Raw genomic sequence first — 16,812 nt, forward strand, 5'->3', positions numbered from 1 at the left:
CATGGGTCAGCGAGCTGCGTCCCAGTGGGGCCTTCAACTCCAACTACCACGTGTTTTTGTAAATAAAGTTTTATTGAAACACAGCCATGCTTGCTCAAAGCCTGCAATCTTTACCATCTGATCCTTTATAAGGCAAGTTTGCCATCTCTGGTGTAGACAGCCAGAAAGCTGCATGAGAATCTTTTCTGGAAAGATGCTGGCTGGCATCCCCAGCAGTCACTGGCGGACCCCCAGCGTCAGGATGATTTTACCCGAGCACACGGCTCTCCCAGGGAGGAGGCAGGGGACACACAGCTGTCAGCAGGAGCGCCAAGCTGGGTGGGGGCACAGGACACCCCTCCCCAGGCCGGCCCTGCCTCTGGAGGGACTGACCTCAGGAAGAGGCAGTAGGGCACAACATTTGGGTGACTGCGAGCCTGCCCAGGAAAATCACACGCTGGAGCGATCTCACCATGAAATTGCTTTATTTTTCTCACTCTCCCCAGGTCACTGGGAGGCAGCAACTTTAATAAAAAGAAGTCGAACAGTCTTCTGGTATCACCCCTCCCAAACCAGTATTCCACAGATAATTCTAAGAGCTTTTCATCACATTCAGTCTAAGTGGAAGGTCTGGCAACCCACACATCAAAAATAACTCCCTTGGTGATGTTAGGCCAACTTAGGAGCACTCGTTTCTATGAAAGGAGGGACAGCCTGAGCAGAGAAAGGGTTGCAAGTCAGACCCTTCTGGCCCTTCTCAAGTTCCTGCAGGTCAAAAAGGAGAGCCAGGCTGAGTGATCGACTTCCTTTGGAAGGGAGACTCCTCCTGCTTTTCCCAGTCCAGGCAGCTCTCCGGGCTCCTGGACCGGCAGGGAGCCTGGGGGTTCTCTGTGGGCCCTGGCTCCTGTTGCCCTCCAATCCCTGGTAAACTCGCTCAGCATTTTTCTCCTTGTATGAACACAGCCCTTCATGGAAAGAGGAACTACACAGTCAAGAGGCTGACTGATGCTCACTTGGTAATGTCTCTATTGTCGACAGAGCGTGGGATAAATCTGTAGCAGCTGGGAAATGTCCCTGGGGCCAGAGAGGGTGGATTCTCTCAGAAGACCCCTGAGTACCTCAAATGGTAACTTCTGGGACCGCAGGGCCCCAGGAGTGCTGCAAGTAGAGCCTCGCAAAATGCAAATGTACCAGGAACTCTTGCTGTCAGGCAAGCAAATGGCGGGGGGGCGGGGCACTGGCTTCCCTTCCTGTGCAACCAGGAGGCCCTGAGCTGGCAAACCCCCTCCCTGTCTCCAGTTCCCAGGTTGAGTTGCTGAATTCTCACTCCTACAGCCTTTCTCTGCTGATCTGTCAGAGGTCTCTTGATAAACGGAACAAAGACAACAGAACTATTCCAAGCTTTCGGCCCTCCTCCTTGGGACCAACCTTGCAACACACACATTCTCCCAGGCCTTCTTGAATTACAGAGAAAACAATAGGGAGTGAATCCTCTACAGAGCTACTTCTGGGGGTGGTTTAATTTGCAGGGGTCCGGGACCGGTCTCAAGTGTTGGGAGGTCACCCGCGCTGCCGTCTCTTCCGCCCCCTCAGCTTCAGCCGCCTGGCCGGCAGGCTGATGGGCTGCTTCCCGAACTTTTCCATGATCTCCCTGATCCTGGCCAGGTTGGTTTTGCTGAGGGTGAAGTCGCACTGCGTGGCACCCATGTCATAGCCGACCATGCAGTTCTTGGTGGATGAGGCGAATCCTTCCGCCTTGGCAGTGACCACGTACTCGCCGGGGTTCAGGAGGCGCCAGTAATCCCCATCACTGGCTGCGAAGAGAAAGGAAGGGAATTCAGAGCTGTTCCCTTCTAAGGTAGATACCACCAGCCTTGCTGTTCCAGAACCAGCCTCCCAGCCAGAGAGAGACTCAGAGACTGGCCTCGTGGAATTTAAGCCTCTGCAGAAGCAAAATTTTTTTTTCAAATTCTTATGGCATTTTGAATGTTTTCTTCCTTGGAAGCCACCTTAATGGTTTTACCAGGCAGAGAGCTGGGGTGTAGCCTCCCTGCCGTGTTCATACACATGAGTGGAGATGGAGGAATGATCACCATACTCCTTCCCCCGTGACAATACATGCCATTCATTATCAACCTGAGCCTCCAAATGCTGTGCCCTCGCCACAAAATACCACCTTGAAAAGCCATCAGCGCCTGGCTTCCTGGCCTCCCTCGGCCTGGTGATAAATACGAATAGTAGTTCTTTTAAAGAGGTGGGTCTCTTACTTCTGAAAAGAGAAATAAAAGACTCCGGGGACCAGGGCCAAATGATCTGGGAGGAGGCCTGGAATCTGCATCCCCTGGTCCCGGGGTTGGGGGCAGGGTGGGCAAGAGAAACGCGAAGTTGCAGGAGCAGGGACGCACCAGCCAGTGCTGCTGGGCAGGGCTCCCCCACCTCCCCAGCAACACACTGCTCAGTCACCCAACAAACCCACCAGGGGCCCTGGCCACCCTTAGCGCTGGGCCCTGTCTCTGTGGCAGAGGCTTCCAGGCCAGGACTCTCCTCCCAGGAGCCTACAACCTGCTGAGGACACTTGGGCTCCTGACCTGAAAAGAGGCTTTGAGGCAAAGTCAGGGTCACTGGCCAGCCTGAGCCTCACGATGCAATTCAGCTTTCGAAGACGGAAATTTCCCTGGCTGACCCCTGGTTCCTATACATCATCCAAACTCTCTCCTCCACGGCGCACACCGTAGTCTGCAGTTACCTTTTCAGTTTCCCCTTGTACCTGTTCGCAGATTTCCCCCGCTAGAATGTGCACTGAGATGAGCGGCCGCATCCGTCTCCCCTACCACAGCATCTCCAGGCCGGCGCACGGGACGGGCTCCATAGATTCGTTCAAAGAATGAGTAAAACTATCAGGAGTGTGTTTAGGGTCGCAGAATCAGAAGGAGGGGCGTCAGCCCTGTAATCTGCAAGTTTCCGCTTCTGAAACACGGATGCTCTTCTCTGCCCGCACAGCACCCTTTCCCCCAGATGTTCTTATTAGGCTTTCCCCGCAATTCTCCCCAAGGCTCTTATAATCTCGGCTTCTTCCCCCGATGACCAGTAAAGTCTAGAATCATCCACTTCATGGAATTCAGGGGTCAGCACGGTAGGTTGCTAGCCCACGGGGTGACCAGATCTGTATTCAAGGGTGAATGTTCTAGAAGCTGTAGGAGGGGCGGGATGGGGACGCGGCTGCTGTCGTGCAGCACGGTGGATGGAGGGACAACCCAGATACTGTCACGTGTCCATTTGGTAGGAGGGCAGGTGAGTGTCCGCCACACAGAGGACAGTCCGGGGGCATTCTGAGCCAGGCGTTTGGCTAACATACTTGCATGCGTTTAGAAACACTCTGACTAGCTTCTCTCTCCTGGGACTTCAATCCCCCTGTTGATTTTCTGCAAAATCCCTCCAGAAAGAAAACTTGTCAGATCACAGACACCTCGGAGAGAGATCAAGGAGAATTCAGAGCAAATGTTGAGCACTGAGATGCTGAAATAAATATGATAAGGAGCCACATGCGAAGTGTGGAGCTCATCTGTCATGAGAATACACTGGGAAATTATTTCAGGAAGGAAATAAAGGGAGTGGGGGAGGCGGCTCTCATCGGCTCATCCAAACCACCTCTGCGATCACAAGAGCCTCGAGGTTCCAAGCTCACTGGGCACAGCACTGTCGTCTGGCCTGTTGGCTCAGCGGACTCTCTCTCCCACCCCGTTTAAAACCCTCCTGTTTTCTCACATGCATACAAAGTGCTAATCATCCCAAGAATGTTCTAGGAATTTTTGTGAATTCTTCTTTTACAGGAGCTTGTTAGCAATGTTTAAAATGTAAGTCCGATGCGGGCCCAGGTACAGCAGCCCCTTCTATCGTAATGATCGCCGGCACCCCACGGCGATCCCACGCATCTCAAGTTCAGAACCTGTCAGTGAACGGAAGAACGAGTGAATGAGTCCGGGAATGAACGCACGGCCCGGCGTACACCGGTGAAGGGCGGCCTGTACCGAACGCCATGCTGCGTGGTGGGAAAGCTCACAGGCAGCGGCTACCAGGTCCTCAAGGACAAAGAGGAGACAGGTGAGGACAACGAGGTTTGTCACAGTATTACACAGCAGCCTACTGTTTTGTGGCGTGTCAGCTACAATCCACCCATGGGAGCAATCCTTGTCCTTCTGTACCAGGCATGCCAGCAGGGTCTCGGGTTAGCCTGGCACTGAAGGACAGCAGGGCAAGTCTGAAGCCCAGCCTAGCCCCTCCTTCGGTCGCAGAGGCTCCGTTTCCTCAAAAGTCAAATGGGATCGCTTGTCAGAAGGACCAGGTCTTTTAGTGCATGTGAACAGTCTGGAGAAGAGGCTCCTGTCCCCTTAGGAGGGACAGCATGGGGACAAGGGCTGGGGCACGGCATTCACAGTCCCTAGCCCCCGGCTCAGATCCCGGCTCAGCCCCTCTGTGTGCTCCCAGAAACATCATGTCATGTGCATTCATTGATTCGAACTCATTCATTCATTCAACAAATATTTATTAAGCACCTACGGAATGCCAGGCAGTGTGCTTATACTTCATCGGCACAAAAGGGTCCAGGACTCCTGGTCTGGCACCTAATGGGGGAGCGGCAGAAACACCAGAAGGACGGCAGGTCCCAGCTTCTCCTGCCGGACGTCAGACGTCAGGTGTGGAGGGGCTATGGGAGGAGAAGTTGGGGGGCCAAGAGGAATCAGCGGGTGGTGGGGGAGATGTGCCGCGTTAGAAAAGGTGGTCACCGTGGTTGGCTCTGTTGACCTAGTGACATCTGAACAAGGACCTGAAAAGGGCAAGGAAGGGACTAAGGGATTCTCGAGGGAAGGAGGTTCAGGAGGCAGAGGGAAGGCGGTCCTGCTAGAGTGAGGACCCTGACACGTGGCCTCAGTCCTGCAGGACGGAGCCTGCAGGGGGACCGGGCGAGGCAGCGGGAAGCACAGGGCAGCGATTGTTCCTATTTGGCCAAAACTGGGACTCGTGATTTTCAGTTTTCAAATGGGGCCAGTCCTGGGCAAACCGAGAGAGCTGGTAGTCCCAGAAGAAGAGCTTTGGGAGGTACCCCGGAGCCCAATCCTGCATGGCCTTTGGAGGGCACCACAGTGACCCCGCAGGGGCTGGGGCTGAGACCAGCCAGAAGCCGAGGAGGTGCTGAGTGGGCATCGACTCTGCATCCACGGGCTGCCTGACGGGGTAGGGGTGGGGCCGAACCGAGGCTGAGCTTCTCGGCACCTTTGGGACCCTTCCAGCTGTCACAGGCTGTACAGGTGACAACGCATGACGAACACAGGAGGAGGATGGACTTGGCCTCGTTTCCCTGGGACCGTCCTTGTTTTAAATCTGACAGTCACATATTCTGGGAACCCTCTCCATCCTGGGCCACTGGCCGCGCCATCCAGGGTCAGCTCTTGAACCAACAGGTTCAAGTTCAGGCTGCATTAAACACTTGCCAAGTGGCCTCATATCCTATTTCTCCCAGTTGTTCGAGTGTGTCCGAGGGCTGAGCAGGTCTTCCTCGTGGCAATCACCATTTCCCTTCTCTTGCTTCTGAGTCTGTGCTCTGTGCCCAGGCGGGGGGACCTGGAGTAGGTTGAATCATGGCCCCCAGAAGCCCACATCCTACTACCCAGACTCTATGAATGGTACCTTATTGGGGAAAAGGATCTTTGCAGGTATAATTAAGGATCCCCCGATGAGATCATCCTGTATGGCCCGGGTGGACCCTGAATCCAATGACAGGTGTCTTTGTAAGAGGTAGAGAGGAGGAGGCCACGGAGATGGAGGCAGAAGTGGAGTGACGTGGCCAAGGAAGTTGCCAAAGCTGAGGAAGTGTCCTTCCCGGGGGCTCTGGAGGGAGCACCGCCCTGCTGACACCAGGGTTTCACACCTCTGGGCTCCATAACGGTGAGAGAATACATTTCTGACGTTTTAAGTCCGTGGTCATTTGTCATGACACCCACTGGAAACCTGCACAGGACCCAATGTCCCGCTCACTTCAGCTGACACCAAAGCAAAGCCACCTGCCTACGGCAATGACGTGGCGCTCTGCAGTCTCCTGGTGGCCGAAAACCTCTGTGCGTGGCTGTACGAGCCCCTGGACACACCATCTCCTCCAGAACGCCTGCAGACAACCTGCTGGGGGCTTCTAGACAATTCTCTTCCCTGCACACCCGTCACCACATCAGGCTGCACACGTCCCTGTCACAGTCAAGGTCACTGTTTCCTCATGTCCCACCATACACACTGAGCGCCATCGTGGTGACAACGGTCCTGGGCACAAGGGAAAACTACAAGGGTTTGCCAGCAGCGGGGAAGCCCTGAGCGGCAGGGGCATGCCAGCGCTGGGAGTCCGACACCCGAACCCGCTCCCAGCTGCCTCTTAAGCCACCAGCGTCTCCTTCCCCCTCCCTGCACCTCTCTGGTTTTCACCTGAATAAGGGAGAAGCCAGAAAGTACAGGCTCAAAACCTTGCTTTCCAAGGTCTCCATGGGGAATCCAAGGAAGGAGACAAGAATTCGGCTCTCCATAAGAAGTTTCCAGCACTTGACGTGTGATTTTAACCCAAATAAAATGCTTTGAGAAAACAGACGTTCCCTCCTGAGAGACAGTCCGTCCAGGCTTGCAGTTACCTGTTCGGATGTCGTGGTTAATGCCTTCCACGGAGATAACGACATTCGGAATTCCTTTTCCATGGGAGTCTCTCACCACGCCTTTGATGCCGCGATGGACCTGCTCAGCACAGGGGACAAGGAACGGGGTGAGCTCACAATGCACCCGACCCCGTGTGCACAGTGACGGCTGTAAGCCAAATGCCGCCCCAGGGCCGCCAAGAACCCTCTCAAAGCCTTATCTAGCTCGAAAGCTCCGTGGCTGTACCCGGATTTGCTGTGTAAATTTCTGTGTTCCCCTTGGGTCCGTGCACGGGGAAGTCTTCCCCTGGAGTTCAGCTATTCCAGAGGTGTAAAAAATATTAGGATCTGAGATGGTGCATGTCAAGTGCACCCAGTAAACACAGAATTTAATTTTTTCTAGTGCATTTGACTTTCCTGAACTCCATGGACCTAACATGTCGACCCAACGACTTAAGAATCAGAGAGAAAAGAGTCAAAGGCATTCTTAAAAATGACAACTCAGTCCATAGGGCCCTTCCGCTAATGGGTTGTGTCACAAGACCCACATCACTCTGAACCTTGTGCCTCAGTTTCCCTATCTGTGGAACAATGTGACAATCCCAGTGGTACACCATCATTTCCAATGACATTGTACATATTACTGTGCCCGGGCCCTTTATCCACAGCACGGGACACAGGATTCCTTTAGGATGATCAGAGCCTTCTCTCTTTTCATAGAGAAAATGAAAAAGTGCCTTCCCTCGCAAAATTCCAGGGTGCGGACAGACAGTGTGCTTGAATCTGCCCAAGGGGGAAGAACAGGTTCACACATGCTGTGCCGGCAAGTGTACTGGGGACTGCACAGAGTCTCCGGGGATCCTTGTGGGGCAGACTGGGACACTAGGTGCCAGGGCTGACCTCTGCCAAGATCAGCGGAGTGGGAGGTGCAGGAACCAGGAAGCTGGCAGCTGAGCCATTGCCTGAAATTGTCTTCTGCTTCATCTACAACAACTCATAGAAGGGGCGGTCTCCGTGCCTGATCCTGTGAGCCTCAGGGTCACGATTCCTAATGGATGGGAGTCACGGAAGTGGCCCTTTTGTTTATTCCTCTGGTTTCCAGTTTGTTTGTTCCTTAGTGGGGCGTGGATATTATTGGATTTATTGTAGCACCGAACTAGACTGGTTTACTGGATGCTACAGGATGGGCGGGTCCTCACGAGCAGGAGGAAGGGAAGGCGAGGGAGGGTTCTGGGGGACCCAGCAGGGCTTCCTCACCAACCGTAATCAGAACCCTGGGAGGGGCTCAGGAGACCCACTCCCAGGAGCCTCACACACCCATGGCAGGGCCTCTCAGCCTCACAGCGATGATGGACACCCCAGTATCCTCCAACAATCCCCATGGTGAAGTCCTTGTTTCCGGGATCTTAGAACGTGAGTATATCTGGAGACCGTGTCTTCAAAGCAGTGATGAAATTAAAATGAGGTCATTCAGGTGGGCTCAGATCCAATCTGAATCCCTTATAAGAGGACTGTGGACTCACAGAGACATCAGGAGCATGTGTGCACAGAGGAAAGACCATGTGAGGACACGGGGAGGAGACAGACCTCTGCCAGCCAAGGAGGCTCTTCCAAATGAAACCAACCTGCCAACACCTTGATCTTGGACTTCAGCCTCCAGAACTTAATTTCTTTTGCTTGAGCCCCTCCCCCCGGGGGCCTATGTTTTTATGCAACCCTAGCAGACTAGCACAAGGGGCCTGGGCATGCTGGCTCAGACACATGTCACCCCCTCCCCACAGGGCAGCATCCGGTCACACTCACCATAACGCAATGTGAGTGATCAACGAGGCTTTATAGCTCACTCCGGGGGCCGAATCAGGTGTGGACAGATGCTGGCTCTTCCTGCACCGTCTGGGGCTGGCCCAGGACGACGGCCAGATCTGAAGCACTAACCTGACTCAGTCTCAGGCTTTCAGTCCCCTGACCGGCCCCTTCCCTTACGGCCCCCACCCCGGCATGTGCTGGTGCCGTACCTGCTCCATGAACACGATTAAGGATTCTCGATTATTCTCCCACTCCTCGGGCAGCTCGCTCTCGTGCGGAAACTTGTCACAGCCCACGTAGATGGACAGCTCGAAGCAGTTTGTGTGAAGGTAGCTGAAATCGTTGAGACCTGCCGAGCCAATCGGACAATGCTGTCACCAAACCGTGCTCCCAGGGCAGGAGGGAGACAGCAAGAACGTTCAAGAACGGGATTCGGACGACCTCACTGGAACAAGGAGGTGTCCAGTACCTGCTGCAGACTGCGAAGGAGTGACAGCAAAGACGAGGGGAGGCGCGGGGGAGAGAGAGCAGGGACGGAGCCAGAGTGGTTTCTGGGGAAGACAGGTGCGTCTGGGAACATCGCTGGCAAAAGGAAGACTGATAAAATTCTGCTCAGTAAACCCAGTTTAACACACCATTTTTAAAAATGAAGCCACCATGAACGAGCAGTATGGACTCGAACTGGTGGATGGAGTTTTTCTCCATGGTTACCCATGTGCCACCCATGAGCCAGGATCTGTCCTTAGCGCTCTGCTCCCACTGACCACAAATTCAACAGAGAGTTAGGCAGCAGAGCCCAGGGTCACAAGGAAGACAATGGAGGTAGAGAACAGCCAAGAACTGTATCCAGAACCACGTGTCTGGAAAGAGCCAGAGTCAGGGTTTGAACCTCGGTGTGTGTGACACCAAGGCCTTGCTCTTCTCTCCAGGGCTGGCTGCCTGGGGTCCACTGGGCAGACGCACTCACCCCCCGCGCCTGGCAGCAGACAGATCTCGAACATCCCGACACTGTTGCAACAGGACATGAAACGCGCAGCCTGGCCTGGAGTTGGGCCCCGCGTTAACATTCCAGGGCTGCGGTTACAAATGACCACAAACTGGAGGACTTAAAACAGCAGAAATGTATCTTCCCGTAGTTCTAGAGGCTGGGGGTCTGAGATCCAGGTGCTGGCAGGGCTGTGCTCGCCGCAGAGGCTCTAAGGGAGGAAACTTTCTCGCCTCTTCCTGCTTCCGGTATTGGGTCGCTCCCAGTGTCCCTTGGTTTGTGGCTGCATTGCTCTTACCTTTGCCTCTGGCTTCACGTGGCTTCTCCTCTGTCCCTTATAAGGACATTTGTCAATGATTTTAGGACCCATCTAGGTAACTCGGGATAACCACATCCCAAGACCCTTAATTTAATTACACCTGCAATGCCTACCACCATGCCACCCTGAACGTGCCCGATCTTGCCTAATTACACCCGCAAGACCCATTTGTTAAATAATGTCACCTTCACAGGTTGCAGAGATTAGGAAGCAGAGATACTTTTTTTTCAGGGGAGGGCACCATTCAACCTAGTACGGCTCCCAGTATTTGTGAAGCGAAGAAATGAATGGTAGGTGGCATAAAGTTCTTCCAGACATTTCTGGTTTTGAGCAGCAGGGTGATCAGATCAGCATGAACACACGGCAGCTACGCTGTGCGTGACCGCAGGAAGCATCCACAGGACGCAGGAGGCCCCTCCACGAGCCGCCCTTGGGTTTTTAGGGTCAGGGCTAAGAGACCAGAGCGGGGTGTGCTGGGTTTCTGTGTGGTGACTGATCAAAGGAGCAGGTCCTCCTGCACAAGCAGCCTCTGTCCTCACCCTGCATCTACCCTCCTTCCCTACCTTGCCATCATGCTCAGCGGCGTACTGCCCAGTAGAAACACCTGATTAGGACTCATGGCTTGGGGTATCCAGAGAGATTCCACAACAGCCTGATTGCTACAGTCATGGGCAAAATGGTACAAAACACACAGCCATTCTCTCGGGCAGATTCCAGATTTCAACCACTCCCCTGTCAGCAGACAGACCTTTGACCACATCTGTGATAAGACGGAGGCAGAGAGCTGCGGGATGGGAGAGGGGAGCCCTGTCACGCACGTTAAGGGCACATCCTTCAAAGGGGCCTGGTCTGGCTGGAGGTTGGTCAAAACACCATGTCAACGTATCCACTTGACCCCGCATGTGGAATTGTGAGAGGGCAGAGGGGGGTCTCAGACGCCATGGCCACTAGTTACCAAGGGCAGGACATGCTGAGCGCGCCAGGGGCCTCTGTGCACAGAGGATTTTCATGACTCCCAACCTTCCAGGCCTTGCTGGCACGGAAACAAATCAGTGTCACCCGTGCAACTCGGAGGGGGTCTGCCACCCTGCCTTGTGTCTTTGAAGCACTAGAAGTACCGGAGGACTCGGTGACGTGCTGAGAAGCCAGGGGAGGGCGGAAAAGCTTCACCTGGGCTAACGCTGCTGACTTCTGGCCCGGCAGCAAATGGCGTGAGTCGAGAATCCTGGGTCAGGAATGGCTCTGAAAGCGTGATGTGTGGGCAAGGACCTGTGGCGTGACCCAGACAGACCCCCACACACCCCGGGTCGCAGGGGGACCAGCCAGACGTTCCTGTGCTCTCCTGGCCTAGAATCCCACTGCCGAGGCTTCTGCAAGGAACACGGAGCTGCGCCTTCCTCGAGGCCCCGGGCGCCCATCACCAGCTCAACGTGCACTTTGTCGCGGGGCCAGAGAATGTGGGGTGGCAGCCCGGGGACCAAGGGGGCCTGGCGTCACTCTGGAGGTGACACACACACGCTACGAACAACGTGTGTTTTGAGCTCTCCCGAAGCGGGCTCCCCACGGCCCCATCTCCATTAACCGCTGCCTGTCGGTCACGGCTAATGAGCAAGAACCGAACAAGAACAGGGAGCGGAGGTGGGGGGGAGGGGAGGAAATGGAAGTCACATCTCATTAATCCACAGAGAGAGGCGTCCGCGCACTTCCTCACGCCGCCGGGAGGGAGAATGATTAAGAAGGTTCGAGCGCCGCACGGCCCTGCCACGAAAGCCCCCGCAATAATGGAAAATATAATTGATGGGAAAAAATCAAACGCTGCGCGTGTGACTATGTGGCAGCCAGCTCTGCCACACGTGGCGATGGACCCAGTGCCGGCAACTCTACCGGGCGCCGGCGACTCCGGCTGGGTCCGGACCCAGCGCGGTCGCGGCAGCCGGGAAAGGTAAACAGAACGTTCACGTTAAGGCTGTCGCCGGTTCTCAGGGCTGAGATGGAGAAGCGAGAATGGTTTGGGGCCATTAAAAAATTTTCTTAATTAACAGGGATTTGCCATTTTTAAAAAAATTTTGTGCAGGGCCAAACTATGATGGTAAATAAACAAAACACCGCTGCCGGGTAGGGAACCCAGAAGAAATCAGCAAGCTTTCTGTACATGTTAAAACATGGTCACAGGAACAAAGATATTCGCTTTTCAGTTTTCTTTTCCCAAGCACGGACACATACCTGAAAAGCATGTGAAGGCTGAATCTAGCAAAGGGAAATCATATGATGGTTAATTAGGGAAACAGAGAGCAGGAGGTATGATGGTGAACAAATACCACGGGAGGGGGGGAGGCAGACAGGGGAGGGGTCCCCGGCGGCATGCTTCTCTGGTAAGCCAGACAGAGGACACCCCACACCTGCCACCAGGTGAACCTCATGACAGTCCCGAAAGTCCACCATCTTCATTGTTACCAAAGTGCCCATTTCACAGATGGAAAATACAGGGTTCAGAGAGGTCCAGGAACTCCCCTGGGGCCCTACAGCATCTGGGGGATGAGCTGGAGTATGAGTCTAGGTCCAGTTGACATGGAACATTTCTCAAGTTCATCCGTGGTTCGACAACCCCCACAAAGTCAAGAAAATGAGCAACAGCATTCTGCATGGGGTCTTGCCATCCCAAAGCTGAGGCACCTCAGGGAATGGGACATCCTCTTTCCTCCTTGGCTGGGAGCTCTGGGCCAGCTCAGCTTGGATTCAGCAAGGAAAGCTTATCCAGAAATGGGAGCCCGGGGTCCTCGGTGGCTGCTGCAAAGGAATTCCCGAAGTCCCTGCTGGAGGCCCGTCTGGTCCCGTGTGGATGCCAGGAACGAAACCGTACACTCCCCACATCACACACAGGCAAGCTTCGACCGAACGCCCTGGTCTGACCTCCAGCAAACGGGAGGTGTGTGAAATGGTGTTCGTCACACGCTGGGCCTCAGGACACACCTGCAGCTTGAAGTCACTTCACACCTGAGTGTGGGGTCGATGCCCGGTCCTTCTGGGGACCTAGAGCACGGGACACGCCCACAAGGGGCACAGTTCTGGGTAAACACACTCTGGCCCCAGCACCAGGACGCGCATGCTCTCTGCTCTTCTGCTGGGTTCACTTTTGCATCTGATACTTCCTTCCAAGTCTACACCTACCCGTCTCTGACCCTGCAGAACCCGAATAGCTCGGGACTAAGAACAGACCGCAGAGCCAAACAGGTGTGGCTCTGCCCCCTTGCTTGCTTGGAGAGATCCCTTCAGATTCCAAGCCCTGGTGAACTCATTCATAACACGGGGAGTAGCCACACCCCCCAAGACTATCAGAAGGACGAAGGAGGAGTCTGTATAGAGCGTTGGCGGACTACAGTCAAAGGCAGACTACAGTCATGACTACCCCCATGCCAAAGGTAAGGGATGTCTGGGTCCCTCCCTATCCCAGCCAATCCTTACCATTTGGCTCTACAATGACAGCAAGGCCACCAGAGACTTACTTCCGGCGACAGTGTGCCAGGAGGCCCCATTGACTGTCCCGTCCTCTTTCTGGAAGTCCTCTGTGTGGCACACCCTCCGCCTGGCGTCGGTCATGAGGCGGTGTGTGGAGGCATAGGAGTAGGCCAGCCAGCGGAACACGTGGTCGTCAGGCGTGGGGCTGGGTTCCTGCGTCTTCCACAGGGACCGCACCATGTCGTAGGGGTAAGCCACCACCAGCTCGCCCCCCTGCAGGTTGCCGCCCAGGACAAAGGGGATTTTCTCCATCCAGGCTATGACAGCCCTGGTCTCCACTGCCACCTGTGAACACGGCACATTTAAATAGGCTTTGAGAAATAAAGATCGGAAGGAAACTGCGTCCTCTCCCTACTTCCCAAACAGGGACATGGTTGAAAGAACAACCATTTTGTGGAATACTTGTAGCAAAAAGTGTAGAATTTCAAAATTGGGCTGAAGCAAGCTAGATTTTTTTGCAAATCATGGATAGGAATATTTTCTGTAGGAATATCCCAGTTCATGCCCGCGGGAAAAGACAAAGTTAGCGCATCAACACTTCTCAACTCCAGGGAATCAAGGGGCTAGGCGTGTCTATCTCCAGCTCCAAAGAGCAGAGAAAGAGAGAAAACCAACAGAATAGTCTCCCCAGGGAAGAACATACACACCCAAGGAAAACATCAACCCAGAATATGACCAGCCTCTAATCCAGGGCCTGGTAGCCTCTTTCTGCAAAGGACCAGATGGGAAATACTTTAGGTTTTGATGGCCCTGTGGTCCCTGTCCCAACTACCCAACTCTGTCCTTGTAGCAGGGGAAGCGCCAGAAACAACACGCAGATGAACAGGGCTGGGTTCCGATAAGACACCATGTACACCAACAAGCCTGGGCGGGAGGTAGCCCGCCGACAGGCTGCAGCTCGCCAGCCCCTGCTCCACGGAGCCCAGTCTGGTCGACAGCTCACGGCCAGCGCACAGCAAACACAGAAGCAGAGGTTACATGACATGGAAAGGATACAGCTTGCAGCACCCAGGCAGTGGAAAATGTGTCAAGACGATCTAATCTGGTTGCTGGTACCTTAGTTGTTCGGAGATAAGCAATGAACTGAAGGACAGCAAGATTGCAGGAAAAAAGGCAGGAAGTGAAACAGAAGAAAGTTAAAGGAGACTGGAAAGCCCGTGCTCCTGACCACAATGAGGGAGCTTCACTGGCTCCTGACTTCAGCTACAAGAGGGGCGCCCGGGTGTCTCGGTCGGGTAAGAGGCCCACTCCTGGTTTGCTCTCAGGCCATCAGCTCCTGGGTCGCGAGATCGAGCCCTGCATAGGGCTTCATGTCAGTGGGGGAATCTGCTTGAGATTTTCTCGTTCCCTCTGCCCCAATAAATAAACAAATAAATAAACCTTAAAAATAAAATCTATGAGAGAGAATGATAATAGGGCAAATGTGAACCCTGCCTGGATATTTCATAATACTAGAAATAATTGATTTTGATAGGATAATGGTAATTGCTCATGGTTTTAAAAGAGAGTCTGAGCTTTTAGAGATACTTACCGAAATACATGAAATGACGCCACTCCAGGGATTTGCCCCAGTAATTCTGGGGAGGAGGAGGAAGTGGGTGCAGACGTAGACGGATGAGAAGTGACAGATATTGAAGCTGAGATGGGAACCAGGGCCCTGAAAGCTTTCGCTCCAGTTCCGTGCTGTTGGCATTGTTTTATGATAAAAAGTTGAAAGAAAGAAAGGAAGGAACAAATGAACAAAGAAAGGAAAGAAGGAAAAGAGAAAGAAGGAAAGGGAGGGAGGAAAAGAGGGAGGGGGAAGGAAGGAACTCACAATGTTCGAAGCCAAAATTAGAAAGCCTGATATGGCCAATATTGATATGAAGTCAGTTATTTATCCGAAGTTACTGATTCCTATGAAGAGAATTCCAGCAGAATACAATTTGATAATGGGAAAGAAATAAAGACTAGAAATGGCTTGGCTGCGCAGTACAGAAAGTTGATTGAGGAACGAAATTGACTTAGGGTTCATTAAGTTGTGTTTTTCTTCCTAAACACATCAGGGGCCCTGGATGGGCCCTACTGTTCTACTGTTGTGGAACTTGGCTCATTCCACAGTATCATTGCTGGTCCCTGCTTGTCCTCTGCTCTATGTTGATACAATAAACACCCATTAACCCGCCATCTGTGCCCAAAACCAGATCTTAAGGACAATTTCTGTGTAATATGTGATTCCCTCTGTCCCATCCTCCTGTTTTGCACTCGGAGGTAAGCACTGTATCCTCAATGATATGATTTGCATTCTTTTTGTTTTACCCTAAGTGTGTATGCTTAAAAATACATTATTTGGTTTTACTTGTTTTTGCTCTTAAAAAGGAGGGGGGTAACCATACTGATTGTTTTCTCTAATTTTTTCCCTCAATTCATGTTTCCAAGGCGTATCTGTATTGTTGCATAAAAGCTGTAGCTCAATCCTTTCCACTTCAGTACAAGGATGTCATCGTTTAACTGTCCTCATGATGGGGGCATAGAGGTAATTCTCAATTTTTTACTGTACTGAACAGTGGTGGGTTTTTTTTTTTTTTTGAGCTTTCTTTTGATATACATGTGCTGAAATTTATCCTGCATAAATCACCAGAAGTGGGACTGCAGAGTCATAAGAAATACACATATTCCACTTTACAAGATAATCAAATTATTCTCTGAAGTCACGGTGCTAATTTACACTCGCACCCACAATGCATGAGACAGCCACTGGCCCCATATCCTCTCCAACGCTCAGCTACTGTCAGACTTCTTAATTCGCCAACTAGTGGGTGTAAAATGTTCTCTTATTTGCATTCCTTAGTACTAGTAAGGCTGAACATATTTTCATGTTTATTAACCATGTTTCCTCTTCCACGAATTGCCTCTTCATATTCTTTTACCCATTTTTCTATTGAGCCATTTATATTTTTCTTATTTGTTATTCTTTATATATTTGAAAGTTTTAATTCTTTTCCAATTTCCTAATTTGCAAATAATTTCTTGGTTTTTAGCTTCTCTCTTATGGTTTTAAAATTTTGATGAGCAAGCTTTCTTATGTTGGTTACGTAGTTGAGTTTATTAATCTTTTATTTTATGATTAATGTCATTTAAAATAGCCTTCTCCCTGAAACTAGCTATCTGTATTATAAAGTTTCACTAAGAGATTTTCTTGGGAGTGATGATTAAATTCTATCAAATGATTCTTTCAACAGACAAATCCCTTTAAATTATTTATTGGTTTTTCTCTTATTTCTACCCTTACTTTTTGATCACAATCTTTATACATTTTGGGGGGTTCTTCTGGTATTCAATTGCGAGTTTCCTTAGCTAATTTTTAGCCTTTCTTCTTTGGAATATAATCATTGAAAGGTATAAAATTCCTAAAAGTACAGGAGTTTTTGTGGTCCAATTTTGATTTTGATACATAATGTTTTCATTATGTATCCATAATGAATTTTGATACATAATGTTTTCATTACTGTTGGGTTCTAATTATTTTTCAGTTGCTAGTACAGTCTTTTTCTTTGACT

General features: G+C 52.0%; 1 protein-coding gene across 1 annotated transcript in view; it reads right to left on the reverse strand.

The window, feature by feature from the left end:
* Window positions 1–447: 447 nt before the first annotated feature.
* CPXM2 (carboxypeptidase X, M14 family member 2) overlaps window positions 448–16,812 on the reverse strand; it is a 123,525-nt gene continuing 107,160 nt past the window's right edge. The window contains exons 11-14 of the mRNA XM_044240690.1: window positions 13,261–13,558; window positions 8,663–8,802; window positions 6,648–6,747; window positions 448–1,793 (exon numbers count right to left, since the gene is read on the reverse strand). Of these exons, the coding sequence (XP_044096625.1) occupies window positions 1,540–1,793; window positions 6,648–6,747; window positions 8,663–8,802; window positions 13,261–13,558 (792 nt within the window). The 3' untranslated portion in view covers window positions 448–1,539. The remainder of the gene's footprint in view (window positions 1,794–6,647; window positions 6,748–8,662; window positions 8,803–13,260; window positions 13,559–16,812) is intronic.

The sequence above is a fragment of the Neovison vison genome, chromosome 2 (assembly GCF_020171115.1).
Source record: "Neovison vison isolate M4711 chromosome 2, ASM_NN_V1, whole genome shotgun sequence".
In the NCBI taxonomy this organism is placed as follows: domain Eukaryota; kingdom Metazoa; phylum Chordata; class Mammalia; order Carnivora; family Mustelidae; genus Neogale; species Neogale vison.